Raw genomic sequence first — 17,336 nt, 5'->3', positions numbered from 1 at the left:
GAATAAAAAGTTATAGTGAAAATCTGATCATCTGAAGTACGTATTACCTTTCTCGAAGTAATGTCTGGCTGGGATTTGTGAGATGCCATTGTGCTGTATCACGTGATTGGGTTTTCGTATATCATGCCTCGCCCGCTAGGGGTGGCAGGAATGTACATCCGGACGCGCAATAAAGCGGAGTTGATGCTAACACTCTTGCTTCTCGTGTTCCACTGCACCTCGTACACCATAGTTGGCTGACGAGGATGGTTAAAAACGGACATGTGCCCGTTTTCGTCGGAGACGACTTCAAATTGTTTTGACGAAAACAGGTCGTCAAAAACAGACGACCTGTTTTCAATTGGCCCGGCGGCGGCGCGCCCGATGACGGTGGAAGTCGAAGTGAACAAATCGCCGATCATGTTCCAGGTCGATACGGGAGCGGCTGTGTAGATCAATGGCGAACAGACCGCGTGCAGACTCAACGGCCTGAAGCTTATCAGGTCCAACCTCGCACTGTTCACGTACACCCGCGAGAAGATAACGCCAGTCGGGATGGCAGACGTGTCTGTGCGGTACCAAGGCCAGGTCGCCACGCTTCGGGTGTACGTCGTGCGGGGGAGGGGACCGTCTCTCCTCGGCCGAGACTGGCTGGCCCGCATCAGGCTAGACTGGGCCGCAGTTCACCTTGTGCAACCCGTGCCGAGCCGGTGGGAGGATCAGTTGGAGAAGATTCTTCAAAGACATCAAGGTTTGTTTTGCGATGACCTTGGGAAACTCAAGGGCATGGAGGCAAAACTCTTCCTGAAGGAGGGGGTGGTTCCTCGTTTTTGTAAACCACGTCTGGTGCCTTATGCCCTGCGGGACAAGGTCAAGGGTGAACTGGATAGGCTGGAGGCCTATATTGTGGACAGGCTCGGTGTGTGACAAGGGCAAACTGATTAGATTTTGGTGAAGATCAAGATCAGGATCAGGATCGGGATCCGACAACTAAAATTATTAGTGATTCTTCACCATTGAGAGATAGGGCCGAAAACGATACATAGCACAATGTCTCAAAAAGTTGTGGACGGATTCGGATGCCAGCAAGCAAGGCCTATACATTATGAAATAAGAGTTACAATGTTGTTGGTCAGTTTATATGTAGCAATGAACCACCATGGACCGAACATAAGGCATATATATGATTCCTTAGGCATGTTTTATTCATGTTTTTTTTCACCATTTTGAGAAGTATGACCCATAAAGCATTATCGAATATTAAAAATGATATAAATAAATTTGTCATGTCAAAATTGTATGGAATAGATGTTTCAATTGTATTTCTAGCATGTTTGGTTCAAAAATTATGAAAATTTCTGTTTTTCAATAATTGAGTGTGTCAAAATCCAAGATGGCAGCCAAATAAAACCCAAGACCAACCTAATTTTCTTACCATATAAAGATGTTAACAAGACAACTTGAGGATTCTAAAAAAAGTATCTTTGCATAAGTACTCGGAGGTACGTGTGGGGCCTATTTAGCTGCCCTACTAGTTGGGTATTGAAAACAGAAGTTGATGCCTCAGGCCAGTATGATACCAAATGAGCTGTCCTTACATTCTTATCTACTAAGATTGTGATTTCCTGTCAGTTTTCTTCGTTATAAAATGGTATACTCGCTGTTTACCCACCATATGGATGGGACATATGGTTATACAAATATGTACTGTACTACATGTAAGAGCAAAATCACCTTTACAGGTATCACTTCCTTATACTGTGTACTTTGTTTCAATGAAGCAAGCAAGCAACACAGTTTTATATATACGGTACACAATAAGTTGATCGAATACACGTAAAACTTGTATATTTAATATAAGGACTCATCCAACAAAGGAAAGTTGAAACATAAAGGGAAGTTCTAATTCTTTTCCAAATTGTTGTCTCTTTCTGTCTGTCTGTCTGTCTGTCTGTCTGTCTCCGTCCGTGCATCATGCTATCTCCTAAACGGTTCTGCAGAAATTCACCAAACTTGGTGGTGGAACGAGGATAAAAGAGGATAATCAGCACATGCCAAGAAGGTACAAGATCAGCTTCATTTTTATCCCTTCCCCTGGAGTGGCACCAAAAGGTCAAATACCAAAAAAATTACGGACACATTTTAAAACATTTTCAAATGAAACTTTGTGTAAGCAATCAACATTGGGGGATGCATGAAATTTATAACGATTTATTTTGGAGTTGACCCTCAGTTCATGCCACAGGGGGTGGGGACTTGTGGTCACAGGGGTTAAAATGGGGCAAAAAATTGACTCAAAATTTGATATCGAGTCATTCTTGGTTGAACTCCTTGCCGTCTTTCAACTTTCCTTAAGGTGGAAGAGTAGGGATTTGCGATGGCATCGTATCGACTTCGCTTGAGTTACTCTTATTTTGTGCTTATTTTGAAGAATGTTTTTGGAGAGGCAAATGTCTTCCTTAAAGTATTGCATCAATGGAATGAATATTTTATTCAACATATCACCCTTTTATGGTTTTGTTTTTCTGATCAAGTTTGTGGTACCTTTAAATACCTCCACCATCTTTCTTCCTTTTAGATGAACAGTCCAGAAAATGTCCTCACACCACCACCATCGAACCCCAGCTCAGAGGCAATGCCCTTGGCAATGCGAGTTAAAGAGGAGCGGTGGGAAGACTGTGGGCAAAACCTCGCTAGTTCCTGCTCAGTTTCGAACCGAAGTGGTGGTCCATCCCCTCTTCATGCATCATCCACTCACCGCAGTGACACACCTTCTCACCATACAGCCTCCACTTCAAGTCTCCATGATGATGACTCGGGTGTTCATGGTGACGTGTCTTCCACACCAAGCCTTCATGGTGACGGGCCTTCTGGTGCTGGTGTTGACTCTCTGTCGGAGATGGCTTTCAATAGTGATGACCCATCCACCCTTCCAATCGATTCCCCCATAACATCAGTGCAGAACAATAATGGGAGCATTTGTCCTGACATATCTTCAGTGCTTGGTGTTGAAGGCACTGACACGAGCAATATAAATATCTCCTCATCTTTAGGAGAGGGTCTTCATGAGAATGGTCCTCAAGAACTTTCTCTTGCTTCTCCAAAGGTTTCAGCAGAGGGACCCACTCACTTAGAAGGCAAATGCTCTGAACAGCATGATGATGCTCCCTCAAGCACATGCAATGGTGAGGGAGAGGAAGAAGGAAATCAAACGATCACATCCACTTCCCTATTAGACCAAAGCAAGGAATATGTGGACGGTGTGCTTTACTGTGCAGTATGTGGTTTAGCTGGAGAGATGTACACCTGCTCACTTTGCTTTCGACACTTCCATGGCAATTGCCACTTGCCACTGTTGCGAGGGCCTGGATGGTAAGACTTTCATCACTTTGTCTTTACTCTACCGAGCAGATTTTTACCTTTTATATTTGTTGAGAACCTTAGCTTCTGCTCTATTTGCAGCAATTTATTTGGGCCACATAGTTTTTCTTCCTTTCAACAATCCTTACTGATTTTTAGAGGAAAAGTCAGCAACTCTTCTTTTTGGATGTTTCTTACCCTTAAGGTTTTGAAACATTTTTTTTTTTTTGACATTCACAATATTCAATAATTGAGTACAAAGAAAAAATGAATTTCAACCTTCTTTGTGGAATTACAATTACTGAACTTGGTTTGTCTGTGAATATTGAAAATGCTGAGAAATCTATCTTTAAACGGCTTAAACAGAATTGGGGATCATGATTATCAGACTATGATTGAGGGCACTGAACAGTCAATGAAATACTGCACAAACAAGTTCAACTTTTAAATAATTACACAGATATTTGCTTATTCTTGCATTCTTCATACTTTCTTCTCTTAGGGTTTGAATGTTTAATTTTTTTACATACAGGTATCTCCCACTTAACGAACGTTTCAATAGCAAAGGTTCGCTCTAGCAAATAGTTTTACTTAGGGCTATCCCACCGCTTAATGAAGGTCTCGTCGCTACAACGAAGAAGCCATCCCCACAACAGTGTCTGGTGATGGCGCAATGCAATGCATTATGTTTTTTCTGCAGATTAACTTTTCAATGGGGTGATTAACTTTTCAGAAGGCCTGCGAATAATTAACTTTTCAGAATGAAAGGGTTAAAAATAACCATCTCCTCCACCACCTCCCTGCCACCTTCTCATATGGAAACTTGGACTCAAGATTGTTTTGGTAGGTGTTATAACTCAATTAACATACTTATTGTGATATTGTCTTTATTATTAGGAAAATTATAACGTTATAATGTCATTGCAAGTAAAACCATTGTTATACCAAAATTAGGGTGAGAAAACCAAGTGTAATTTTCCCATAAGAAATGATGGAAAACGAGCTCCCGCATAACGGAAGAGGTATAAAAATATGTAACCCTTTCGTAAAGCCAGGGATACCTGTATCGCTGTTGACAATAGCAAGGGAAATGCAAACACAGATACCTGTGCTCACCCAAAATTATATTTTGCTGTCAAAAAAAATTGTATTGCAGCACATTTTTGCAGTCCTGACCACAAACATGATCAGGGTTCAAGAACGTTTGAATGCATTTCTCTGAGCTGTGACCTTGACCGCAAAAATGGTCGAATCATGTTGTATGGCGGAAGTGTCCGTGGTGTTTTCATGGTATTGCTAAAGCATATCAACAAGCCAAACCTGTTGCTCTTGCATTATATTTTGAGACCCTTACCCAGAAGACTGTCACTGCTGTTTCTTGAAGCCTTTCTTCTTCTCCAGTGCACATGACTGTTGCCTCCTCCTGCAAGTGTGAATTGCAATGCATCAAGTATGGTCATCACCACCTTGTTTTGGCTCAAAACTTGGCCACAACTGCAGACGTCTTTGTGGTCACATTGCTAAACTACGATGGTGATGAATATGCTTGTGGTCAAGTCTGAAAAAATGTCATGTCTCATTTCAAGTTGTAAAATAGTAAATTGAGTGTGTGAAACTCGTTTTTCGCGCACTGTTTTTATTTCTGTGACCTGTGTGGAAGAAACTTCACTCGAGGTTCAATTAACAATTTTATTATAACAGAGTTTATTCATTTAATCATACATGTATGGGAGACGGGGAGACATGATCAATGCGCAGAATCTCCCTCTCTCCCTGAGCAGTCTAAATCGTGACTTTATACATGAGCAAGCAAAGGTGGGGGTGGGGACCCAAAAGGGTGAGATATGGAAAAACAGGATACATCTGACAGTCAAGACCACAACTCAGTTTTGAAGCTGTATTATATGAAGAGCCACCCCTCCATATCTCCAGCACAGATGTGACCAGCCATCCCTACATGTTCCCAGTGCAGATCAAACAATCAAAGGAAAGGAGTTATAAATTGATTCGACAATTACGAGTCCACAAAGGATTCCAACATTCCTTCAGGCTTCATAACTAGAAAGCAGCTGTCTACTCATGTCCTTTCCCACAGAAAGCCACGGTACTTATTTAATTTTAAGTTGCCAGTTGAATCAAAACATTGTAAAATTCATATTAGCCACAGTTAATTGGTACACAATATTTCCCAATTAATATATAGCAATTCAATCATCAAAGTATATATTTTCTCGAAGGTACAAATATATATTTTAAATATATATGTGATAGAGCCTGTTAGCTTACAGTCAAGGTGATTATGTATTATGTTTATATTTAAACTACTTCTACATTCCTCCCTTTTGTCCTTAAAAGGACAACATGTGGCATATTCAATACTGAAGTTTTCAAATGAAATTGAATTTGCGATCAATTTACCTGTTTCCATGGCTTTTCACCACCCCCAAGAGCAAATTTTAATTGGTTGGTCCACCAGATAAATCTGAGAGCAAAGCACAGTTACGCAACTGTACCTCTTCAGGTTGTCCCTCAAGAGAGATCTTTCTTGTTATTGTCAAAACCACCCATCTTCAATATACCCCAGAGTGTTATTCGATGATAACTTACTCTTACGACCATCAATCTTTCTGAGGAGGTGCCTACTTCTGGTCACAGGAGGCATGTCCAATGACCCAAATATGGGAACTGAGGTATAATTTTTCTACAGATCTTCAATATCAATTTTGCATTGATCATCATTAATTCCCTTGATGTCCATTTTAACGGACAGGTGCTGAGACAACATTTTTGCATTTTCGCAGTTACCTGGATCATAGTAAAGGTTTCCAAATCTTCAAGGTAATTTTACATAATTCTTGAAATTCTTTTTCAGCATTTCCACCAAGATCTTCATATGCATCTTCAGCGTGAACGATCATTGTGGAGGAAGTGGCTTTTTTTTAGACAAGCTGAAAACATGGCAGCAATACATTTGATGATGATTCTTACTACAATTACAAGTTGTATTCCAACAAAAATCCATTGTTGTATTTTAGCTACCCAGCCCCCAAAAACTCCTTTTAGCCAGGTCATTATCCCATCACTAGTATGGTAATCATGGAACATTGCTCCCTCTTCCTTGATATTGGCAGCCAGAATTGTGATGTGCTCTAATTTGTCAGGGATATAAGTACAACATTCAGACCTGATGACAGCACAGGTTCCACCTTGCGCTGCAAGCAATGAGATTTTGCATAGTTACTGTCTGCCGAGCAATCATTTCAGCATTGAAGTCAGCAAGGCTATCGGGAGTTTTGTTAGTAATTGCAGGGTTGCTGCCATAATGACGAGTTAATGAGCTGCCTCCCAACTGCCGCACCGAGGAAGAGCAGCCATGAAGAACCACTCAGTATTGGAGATGCCTCATTTGCTCTGGCTTGAGATTTGAAATGGAGAATGGGTGGGCAAACGCTTATGAGATACCACATAGCTTGGGTAACAAGAGCCAGACCAATTGAATGGGAGCCAGGGATAAGCGTTATAAGCTGTAAGGCCCACTTGGATGCGCCTGAATGCGTTTGAGGGTCGTGGAGTAGCAGTTCAAACCTGAATCCTATCCAGGTTCCTACTGATGACTCCATCTTTCCTCTTTACTTCCTTACTGGTCTTACGTTTCATTCACATATAAAATATGTATTGTTCAGTGCTACTTGATCCTTCAAAGAACAAGTCTCATTTTGTCTCAACTCTGCCTGAGATTCTGAAGATTTTCGGATTGTTGGTCCTTCTGGTGGTCTTACTTTAAAATAGTGATGGCAAGTGGAATTTCTCAGATCAAATATTTTGGGACCTTTCTTTTTTATTAAACAAATATGTCATCATTTTGTACTCAATTCTAAGATGTGGGGGCATGTTGCCAAGATTAAAAGGCGGTTAGTAACCATTAGAAAAATTGGTACAATCGTATCCACCCCCTTTCCACCGGTTCTCTATTCTTTTAGTTTCTCTGTTGGCTGTCTCCCGGGTGTCTGTATGTCTTGCATATTCCACTCTTGTTTTTCTAAAAAATACCACAGTAATCCTTCCCTTGGAATGGTAGTATGGATAGTGCTATACCCTGTTTTGTTGAGTGGGGAATATAAGTGCAAACACAACAACTGCTTTTGTTCATGCTCCTAGCATGTTTTAAAGAGGCAGCTAAGAACGTATTAATTCCATGTATATTAATTCCGTTCAAGCCCTGTGACTGTGCCTTTTGGCTTTCCTCTAGTTCCCTTTTCGTCTTTTTTCCATCTGGCTGATGTATGTGAGTTAATGTTATATACAGATGCAGGGTTGCACGAAGAGTGTGATGAGCATGAATGATCGCATCATGTGAGCTTAGGTGTTGGAATATATGTGTTTTGGGTTTGCTTGAATCTATGTGGTGTCTATATATTGTTCAATTTATAGTACACTTTTCCACCAGTCCTGTTAGTATATGATCAACATAGAATCGGGCTGCAAAGACGAGAACACCACTGGCAAAAATAATTAGTCACAGCAACTGCAAAACACAAGTTCATAGCTTTTGTTTGTGTTTCCTTTCTTTCCATGAACCTTCTTGCGCTGGGAGGAGTGGATCTATGTGGTTTTGCCTTGGCACTTTACTGCTGTGTGGGTGGTCAGCAAAACTTGGTAGTCCACCTTGGCTGGAGAGCTTTCTTTCTTTTGTGGGATTTCACAAATACAAAATCAGTGGGCTGGAAGTTGTCGCAGTCAGCTTCAGCTGGCTTTGGCAATGCTTCCTTCACCTGCACATGAAAGGCTTTATCAGCATTTGCTAAGGCTATACTGAATGCAAACATGGTATCATCCATCTGGTGAATATCCATTTCTTTTATCGTTAATGGAGCTGAAAGTGGCAACCTCTTTGGGGGTTCCATAGTAATCTCATGCGGTGAAAGGCCTGTTTTTCTATTTGAAGTTGATATCATTGCCATTAAAGCAACAGGTGAGGCATCTGGCCATTTTAAGCCTGTCTGGCTGCAAATTTTTGCCAGTTTATTTTTTCGAATCCCATTCTGTCTTTCCACGACTCCAGCTGATGGCGGATGATAAAGACAATGGAAATGCTGTTTTACTTGCAGGGCTTTACACAACTCCTGCATTACTTGTCCTGTAAAATGAGTTCCCTGATCACAAGAAAGTTTACAGGGTATCCCAAATCTAAATATAAAATCTCTCATCAAAACTTTAGCAACTGTAGTTGCATCTGCTTTTCCACATGGATAGGCCTCAACCCATTTCAAAAACATGCCAATTACCATGAGGATAAACTCATAACCACAGCATTTTGGCATTTGAACCAAATCATTTTTGTGTATATACAAAAAGACCATGTGGGGGTGGATGTGCTGCAGAGGTAGTTTTTGGTGCCTTCCCTATATTATATTCCTGACATGTTTGACAATTTCTACAGTATTGTTCAGCTACTGAAGTTAATCCTGGAGCATACCAATGCGTTAAAATTGATGAACACATCCCTCCTTTGCTTCTATGGCAAACACCATGCGCCAGGTGGGCAAGCCATGGAAAGAGAGCTTGTGGAACCACCATGCAGCCGTCGTAGGATTTCCATAATTCAGTAATCATATTTACACTCCAATGCTACCCATACATCCTTTTCTTTAGCATCAACAGTTGCTTGTAAGGCAGCGATGTCTATAAGGGAAGGGACATTTTCAGCAGGTATGGCAACATATTGAGAGACCAATTGGGCATCAGGGAATATTGCTGCCACTTTTGCAGCCTTATCTGCTTTAGCATTTCCTTTTGAAACATCATCAGGCCCACCAGTGTGAGCATCACATTTAATTACAGCGACGACGGAAAGTAGCAGGATAGCCTGAAGTAGGTTAGCAATTAAATAACCATTCTTAATTGGAGTACCAGAGGATGTTATAAGCCCCCGCTCATGCCACAAGGTACCAACATTGTGAACAACGCCATATGCATAGTGCGAGTCTGTATAAATTGTAACGGTTTGACCTTGGGCTCGGCAGCACACTCATGCCAGGGCAAAGACCTCTGCCTGCTGGGCTGAGCAATTGTTAGGCAATTTCCCACTTTCTACAACTTTAAAATCAGTACAAATGGCATAGCCTGATAGCAATGAGCCATCAGGAGCACGAGAAGATGAGCCATCAACATATAATATCAATTCGAAATTTTGAAGTGGGGTGTGTCTCAGGTTAGGATGAGGAAAAAGGATGCATCACTGCCTCCTCACAATCATGTGGTTCTACATCTTCGGCTGAAGGCGAAAGAGAGTTGGGGTTTAGAAGAGGACATCGCTGAATGGTCATATTAGATGCAACTCTCAACACAAGTTCATACGTAGTTGCATGTGAGGCTGATATATGCTGCGTCTTAGCTTTCAGTGGGATGGTGGTAATTGCATGTGGTACAAGAAGAATCGGTCGTTTCTAAAATGATGGATTCCGCAACTTGCATTGCGTACGAGGCTGCTGCCACTGCTCTCAAGCATGGAGGAAAACCTGAAGCCACCAAGTCCAACTTTGTGCTGTAATGAGCAATAGGATGCATTTTACCTCTGTTTTTGTGCTGGAACTGCCTGAGCAAAACTATGCATTTCATGGGAGTACAGATAGAAAGGTTTGCTGGAGGCAATCCTAACGCAATGGCAGAGAGAGCCTATTTAACTGCTTCAAAGGCCTCCTCCACCTCAGCCGTCCACACTAGAGGATCTGGACCGCTGGGAAGGTTAATATCGAGCAAGGGATGAGACGGGGCATAACCAATGATCCATTCTCTGCAGTAATTGTCGGTCCTAAAGAGGACTTCATTTGTTTAATCATGGTCTGTTTTGGCAGCGTCAATATTGTGGTTACCCGTTCCGAGGAAAGTTGTCGACTATTTCCCTTGAAAACGTGTCCCAGATATTTGACCTCTTCTTGACAAAATTGCAATTTGTCCTTGGATGCTTTGTGCCCCTTGTTTGCTAAGGCTGTCAGTTGAACCACCGAGTCCTGTTCATACGCCTCTCTTGAGGGGGAACATGCAAGCAAGTCATCTGCATACTGTAACACAGTGGAACCTCTCGGGAAGGTGACAACGATCAGGTCTTCTTTGAGTGCTCGGGAGAACAAAGATGGGACTCTCAGTATATCCTTGAGGAAGTACAATCCACGTGTACTGTTTGCCCTGATATGTGAATGCAAAGAGAAATTGGTAATCTGGGTGAATAGGGAGCGAAAAAAAAAAAGCGGAACACAGGTCAACAACAGAATAGCATGTTGTGTTGCTGGGGATGCTGGAGAGTATTGTGACAGGGTTTGCAACCACAGGATACGCAGCTCTTTACTCCTGTACAAACCGCTGTTGCTTTCCCTGGTTTCTTCACAGGCAAGATTGTTGTGTTGCATGGATTAGTGCTTAGAATGATAGTCCCTTGTTCGAGCAAGGACTGAATAACAGGAGTTCTGCCAGCTTAAGCTTCCTGTCGCAAAGGGTACTGCTGTTTGCAATGCAATGGCTTGGATGTATCTGTCATGATCCTGACTGGTCACATCCTCTTAATTCGTCCTCCGTCATTTGGATGCTTTGACCACAGACAACCAGGGACCTTTTCAAGGGAACCAAGAGAAGCATCTGCGGTAGTATGTGTGGGATGTCAATCACCATGAAGTTAGAGGGAGTTGCCTAATTTTTCCTGTCCCAACGGAACCCAGCTGAACCCACTTGCCAGAGTTGGGCATCCTGAAAAGTTCCAACAGCTATTAGTTTGGAGACTGATTTTAGTTTCGTGATCATTGGGCTTATGTCAGGGCAGGTCAGGTATGGGAGCTTGCACCAGAGCAGCGCGTCGCTGTGTCTACTTTCCGCCGGTACTCCAGGGGCCTCCGTCTGGCCATCCCCCAGGCAGATACCTTGCACATCCCCATCTCCTTGAGATGCTGATCAACCTGCTGCAACCACGAGGCACGTGGTCAGCCCATTGCCCTCCTCCACTCACGAGACTCCCTTGCTGAGAGAATCTGGTGAGCAGCATCAGCGCCAGGAAAACGAGCCACATTTCCATACAGCCGCAGCTGACGCTCATGGACTGTGCAGGTAACAAATCTCATTTGAGTCTCTCTCGGCAACCGCTCGTTGGACACAAAGTCTGACCAGCGATAGCCAAGGATTCTCTGAAGAGACCTAGTACCAAAGGAATTAAGTCTCTGTCTCAGATCTTTGGTTAGAGTCCAAGTCTCACATCCAGTGAGCAAGACTGGAAGCACCAAGGACCTGAAGACTCAGACATTCGTCCTCCCGCACAGGTACCGGCAGCGCCACACCCCATTTTCCAGTGAATCCATGACTCCCCAGGCCCGACCCAGACGTCTATTGACCTCTGACTCACAGCCAGCAGAGACATGAATATCACTGCCGAGGTAAGTGAATCTCTCCACGACCTCAACATCCTCACCACAAACAGGCACAGACAGGATCGCAGCATCAAAGATATCATTGAAAGCCTGGATGTTAGTTTTGACCCAGGAAACCCGTAATCCCAGCGGCTCAGACTCCTCATTCAGCACCTCGAGGGCCCCCAAAAGGATATATAAAGTCTCCGCAAAGATGACTGCATCATTTGCGAAATCAAGGTCAGAGATCTTGACATTCCCAAACGATGCACCGCAGCTTGATTTCTCCGCCATCCTCCCAAGAATCCAGTCCATACAAGTGCTGAAAAGTGTGGGGGGTGAGGACACACCCCTGACGAACACCAGTAACAACTGGAAATAAGTCAGAGATGGCACCACCACATCTCACAGCACTCTCAGTACCAGAGTAGAGTTCAGACATCGGATCGATCAGTTTTGATGGCACCCCATGAAGAATCCTCCAGAATCCTCCAGACGGCATCCCGATTCACTGAATCGAACGCTTTTCAGAGATCAACATAAGCTGCAACCAGCCCCTGCCAAAACTCTCGTCTGCATTCGGTGAGGACCCGAAGAGCAAGGATATGGTCAATCGTTGACCTCTTTGGTGTAAAGCCTGACTGCTCTAGACGCTGGTGCTCAAGCAGATGGTGGCGAACCTTATCAATAATTATCCGAGCAAAGACCTTGCCCGGCACTGAGAGTAGCGTCACCCCTCGGTCGTTGTTGCAGTCTTGGCGATCACCCTTTCCTTATCAGAGAGGGACAACAAGGCTCCTCTTATAATCAATTGGGATGATGCTTGTGTTCCAGGCAGAGCACAGAAGTGCATGCAACGACACGAGTGCAGCATTTCCACCAGCCTTGAGAAGTTGAGCATGGATGCCACAGATCCCTGGAGCTTTACCCCATTTCAACCGGTTCACCGCAGCCTGTATTTCCACAAGTGAAGGTGGACCACAGTTGATTGGAGGGTCAGCAACAGTTATTGTAACACCCCTGACGTCCAACTCGACAGCTGGTGGATCAGCCAGGTACAACCGCTCAAAGTAACCGGCCCAGCGGGCCTTCACTTTGGATTCCTCTGTCAAGAGCCTACCACCCTCTGCTCTAACTGCAGTACACTGAGGGATGGGCTTGGATGAACGCAATGCATGAATTCCCTTGTAAGCAGGACGAGAATCACTTGACCACAGGTGATGCTCTCCCCCCTCACAGATTCCTCGCACATTGGCCTCCTTGTCCACCCTTAAGGCCCTGTCACACCTTGACGATTTAGCCAGCATATGCCTGACGAATGCAAAATTTGGCTAAAACGCTGGCACACGTCGAATACGTTATGGGTAAGTTTGTATATGTTAAGAGCACGCTGGCATACATCTTTGTACGCTGGCATACGTCATAGTATACCGAGGTGTTAGACAAATTTTCCATGCTTGAAATTTTTCGACGTATGCCAGCGTATGACTTGCACGTTCCGCATAACGCTGGCCATAAGTTTTAGGCACGTTACGCGATCGTTGACACACGTCTACACACGTCTACACACGTTACTTGTAATTTACTCATAAGTGGAAACACGTCGAGGTAATGGTTAGCGTACCCGAAACTTATTTCTAACCTATGAGTAACGTGTTGTAGGCACGTTACGCGATCGTTGACACACGTTACTTGTACGTTACTCATAAGTCGAAACCCGTCGAGGTAATGGTTAGCGTCAGTGTTCCAGACTCCCTGGTTTTTTTTTTCTTTCTTCAGTATGATGGTGATGTTAACACTTCGATTTCTCGTGCGGTTATAATATAATATAATTAAAAGGCTGCCGCTCAACGATTTAAATCATAACCGCACTAGAAATCGAAGTGTCAACGTCACTGTCATGCCGAAGGAAAAAAAAACCAGGGAGTCTGGAACACTGATGCTAACAATTACCTCGACGTGTTTCGACTTTTGAGTAATGTACAAGTAACGTGTGTCAACGATCGCGTAACGTGCCTACAACTTCTGGCCAGGATATGCGGAACGTGTGTCATACGCCGAGTACGTCGAGAAATTTTCAACATGCTGAAAATTTCTCGACGTACTCGGCGTATGACGACGTATGCCAGCGTGCTCTTAACGTATACAAAACTTACCCATAACCTATTCGACGTGCGCCAGCTTGGTTCGGCAAATTTTTCATACGTCGGCATACGCTGGCTAAAACGTCAAGGTGTGACAGCGGCTTCACACTTTGATGTCTTGTGCAGTTATGATTTGAATCGCCGAGCCGCAGCTTATGAATAGCCTACGCCACGTGATCGTCGGCGATACGCTGCCGCGCTATGCATAAGTTACACTATCGTTGGGCATAGGTTGTGAACGCCGACAACACGCTCAGCATTCGTTGGTATAAGTTATCTATATGTGATTGAAACGTTCTGTGTACGTTACTAATACGTTATGCATACGTCCAACACGTTATTATACGCCCAAAACTTAAAAAAAATCAATAGTTCAGCGTTCGCCAGCGTTTTACATACATTTTGAGACCTTGCCATACACTGGCTAAAACGTCAAGGTGTGACAGGGCCCTTGGTGCACGTACAGTTTTACGCCTCAGCTACCTGAACAGCCAGCTCTGCCATTCAGCCTGGCCTTGCGACTCTCGTCAATGGTATCCAGTATCCTTTGAGAGACAAAATTCTTCTTTGCCCTACCGTGAGTTCCAAGACGTCTACCGGCAACTTCAAGGACGGTGGTCGTGAAGTCGTTCCACAACTCTTCAGGACCTCCCAAAGCACCCATACCCCCAAATCTCCACTCAGCTTGTTCACAAACTCCTCAGCTACCATCTCATAACAATAGACCCTCTGGATTTAACAATAGACCATATTTGGACAGACATACTTGCCATGTATGTGGCCAAGTTGGTCACTGGGCCAGAGAGTGCCCAAACAAGAGGTTGCTTGGGCCAGAGGTTGCTTATGCTTGGGCCACTGGCCCAGAGGTTGCTTATGTTGTTGGCCTGATAGCCTTTTGACACAGCTAGGGTTACATGTGGTGTTATCTCAGGTAGCTGGTTCAATAGTTCTCACTGTCTTGCAGACAGGTACACCTTCATACCTATTCCTTGTTGTCCTCCCCACAGTGACCCCAATGTCAAGTCATACTTTTGTTGTAGGTGTGGGGATACTCTTTCTGCATAGCCAACATAGTTTCCCTTCGCATCGTAATATGCTGTGCAGTGCAGACAAGTCTCCCATTGTGAAAGATATATCTGGTTGTAAGTTATCCAGTCCTGTACTTGAGACACACAATCTGTTCATTTGATAAAGCATGCACTGAGGGTGCTGGAAAGATTGTCATCATTCAAACCATGCCAATATACAAGGGTATCAGTGGTTGTTTGTAACAAATTCAAAATGGATTCGTGTGATTCTTAGGGCATTTCCAAATCGACCACGTCAGGAGTACATTTTACTGTTCAATTCAATTGGCATAACATATCTCTGCTCAACAGGTTTACTGGGGGTGTCAGCCGCTAACAAAAATGTATGCTGTCCAGACAGAGGTCCTAATTCCACACGTAGTTCTCGAGTTATAGGAGTGGGTATTGGAATGCCCGATGTTCCCACGACATTCGTACATGCCCGCGACAACGGAACATTTGGGAGCGGGTGGCACCTGTATCGACTAGAAAAAGGAGTTTCCTGTCCTGCAACCTTCAGGTTAAGAGTAGGCTCATCAGAGGGTTTTGAGGTTAGTAGCTGTAATACTGATGATGTTTCGCCCAGGCCCCCCTTATTGCTCTTTCTGTGAGAATGGGTCATGCATGGTCCACGCAGCATGACCTTGGGGCTGTGGGTTGAAATTTTGGTTTTGAATTTGTGGTAAAGGCTGTTGCCAAATTGGCCTATCTTTGTTTGGGCACTCTCTGGCCCAGTGACCAACTTGGCCGCATACATGGCAAGTATGTCTGTCCAAATATGGTCTATTGTTAAATCCATGACCCATTTGCATGCCCACACAAATGGTTTTCCCTCGGCTGCGGTATCCTCTTCCTTTTCCCTCTTGCAGTGCATTTCCTTGTAACTGCATTAATTTTGTGGTAATTTCAGTGCTCTTTTGTTCCAATTGTCAATAGCAATGTGAAACAGTCAGCAAAATTGCAGCTGTATCTTTAGTTTCCCATTCCATACATACTCTCTTTACCTCAGATTGTAACTTCACATTCAATCTATTTACAAAAGCACGAGACAGAGGCATTTCAATTTGATCAACTTTCATCCCTGAATATTTTTCGAATGCTGTCCGTAGTCGTTCTCACCAATTCTCATTACATGCCTGAATTTTCCCCCAATCAACCCTCGAAGGTACAATTTTAGTTCCTTGCTCAAGCAGTCTTCCCATAACCTTGATATGTTGGTCTGCTGTCATATTATCTTCTTGCAATTTTGGCCACCCTGATTCTCGTTTCAGCTGGCACAATAACCCCTTGGGCATTATCATTTCTCACAAGACATTCATGTTGATACATGTGGGGTTGTGACATTGTACAATAAACTTCAGTTCCTTGCAAAATTTTTGAGGATCGTTCTGAACGGAGGACATCCAGCCTCCAATTGCTCTTAATTCAGCTGCTGACCAAGGTCTGTACACATGCATTACCTCTCTATCTTGTCCTGGAAATGCTCTTGGAGGCACTTGTGTCATTTGGGCTCTGGTTCTCGCAGCTGGTCCGTTTCCGGCTGGTTCTAGCAGCTGGTTAAATTTTCGAATCACATTACCCGGTAGGCTGGAGACGCGGCATATGACCTGTAGTGAGAGCAAACACAGAAGAAATAGGGACTTTCAAAAGGTTCCCTGACCTATTTTTTCAGCCAGCTTTCAGTGTTTGCTGTCACCCAGGTGCAGCTCTCCGGCCGCCTCTCCTCCGGGGTTTGTGATCCTGCCGACTACGCCAATTTCTGTGGAAGAAATTTCATTCTAAATTCAATTAACAAGTTTATTATAACAGAGTTTTATCATTTAATCATACATGTATGGGAGACAGAGAGACACAATCAATGCACAGAATCTCCCTCTCTCCCCAAGCACACTAAATCGTGGCTTTTTATACATACCAGCAAGCAAAGGGGGGGGGGGGGGAGGGTGAGAAATGGAAAAACAGGATACATCTGGCAGTCAAGGCTAGAATACGAACAGCCACCCCCCACATCTCCTGCACAGATCTGAGGATGTGACCAGCCACCCCTACATGTTCCCAACGCAGATCAAACAATCAAAGGAAACAAGTTATAAATCGATGAGACAGTTAGGAGTATAAAAAGCATTCCAACATTCATTCACGTGTCATAACTACCAAACAGCTGTCGACATGTGTCCTTTCCGACAGAAAGTCACCTTACTTATTTAATTTTAAGTTGCTAGTTGACGAAGAACATTGGAAAATTCATATTGGCCACAGCTAATTAGTACGCTATATTTCCCAATTAATATATAGCAATTCAATATTATCAAAGCATATATTTTTGAGAAGGTACTATTTTAAATATGTATATATGATATCACATGTCAGTTAACAGTCAAGGTGAGCATGTATTA

General features: G+C 43.6%; 1 protein-coding gene across 1 annotated transcript in view; it reads left to right on the top strand.

Annotated features, from left to right (window-relative positions):
• LOC147024419 (E3 ubiquitin-protein ligase TRIM33-like) overlaps positions 1–17,336 on the top strand; it is a 204,351-nt gene that overhangs the window by 159,175 nt on the left and 27,840 nt on the right. Inside the window, exon 15 of the mRNA XM_085884330.1 lies at positions 2,558–3,351. Coding sequence (XP_085740456.1) covers positions 2,558–3,351 — 794 coding nt within the window. The remainder of the gene's footprint in view (positions 1–2,557; positions 3,352–17,336) is intronic.

Source organism: Eptatretus burgeri, chromosome 6 (genome assembly GCF_056783735.1).
Source record: "Eptatretus burgeri isolate ZD-2024b chromosome 6, Ebu_testis_v1, whole genome shotgun sequence".
NCBI lineage: Eukaryota > Metazoa > Chordata > Myxini > Myxiniformes > Myxinidae > Eptatretus > Eptatretus burgeri.
The sequence above is the reverse complement of the archived record's forward strand: the minus strand, read 5'-3'. Positions and strand labels throughout refer to the sequence as shown.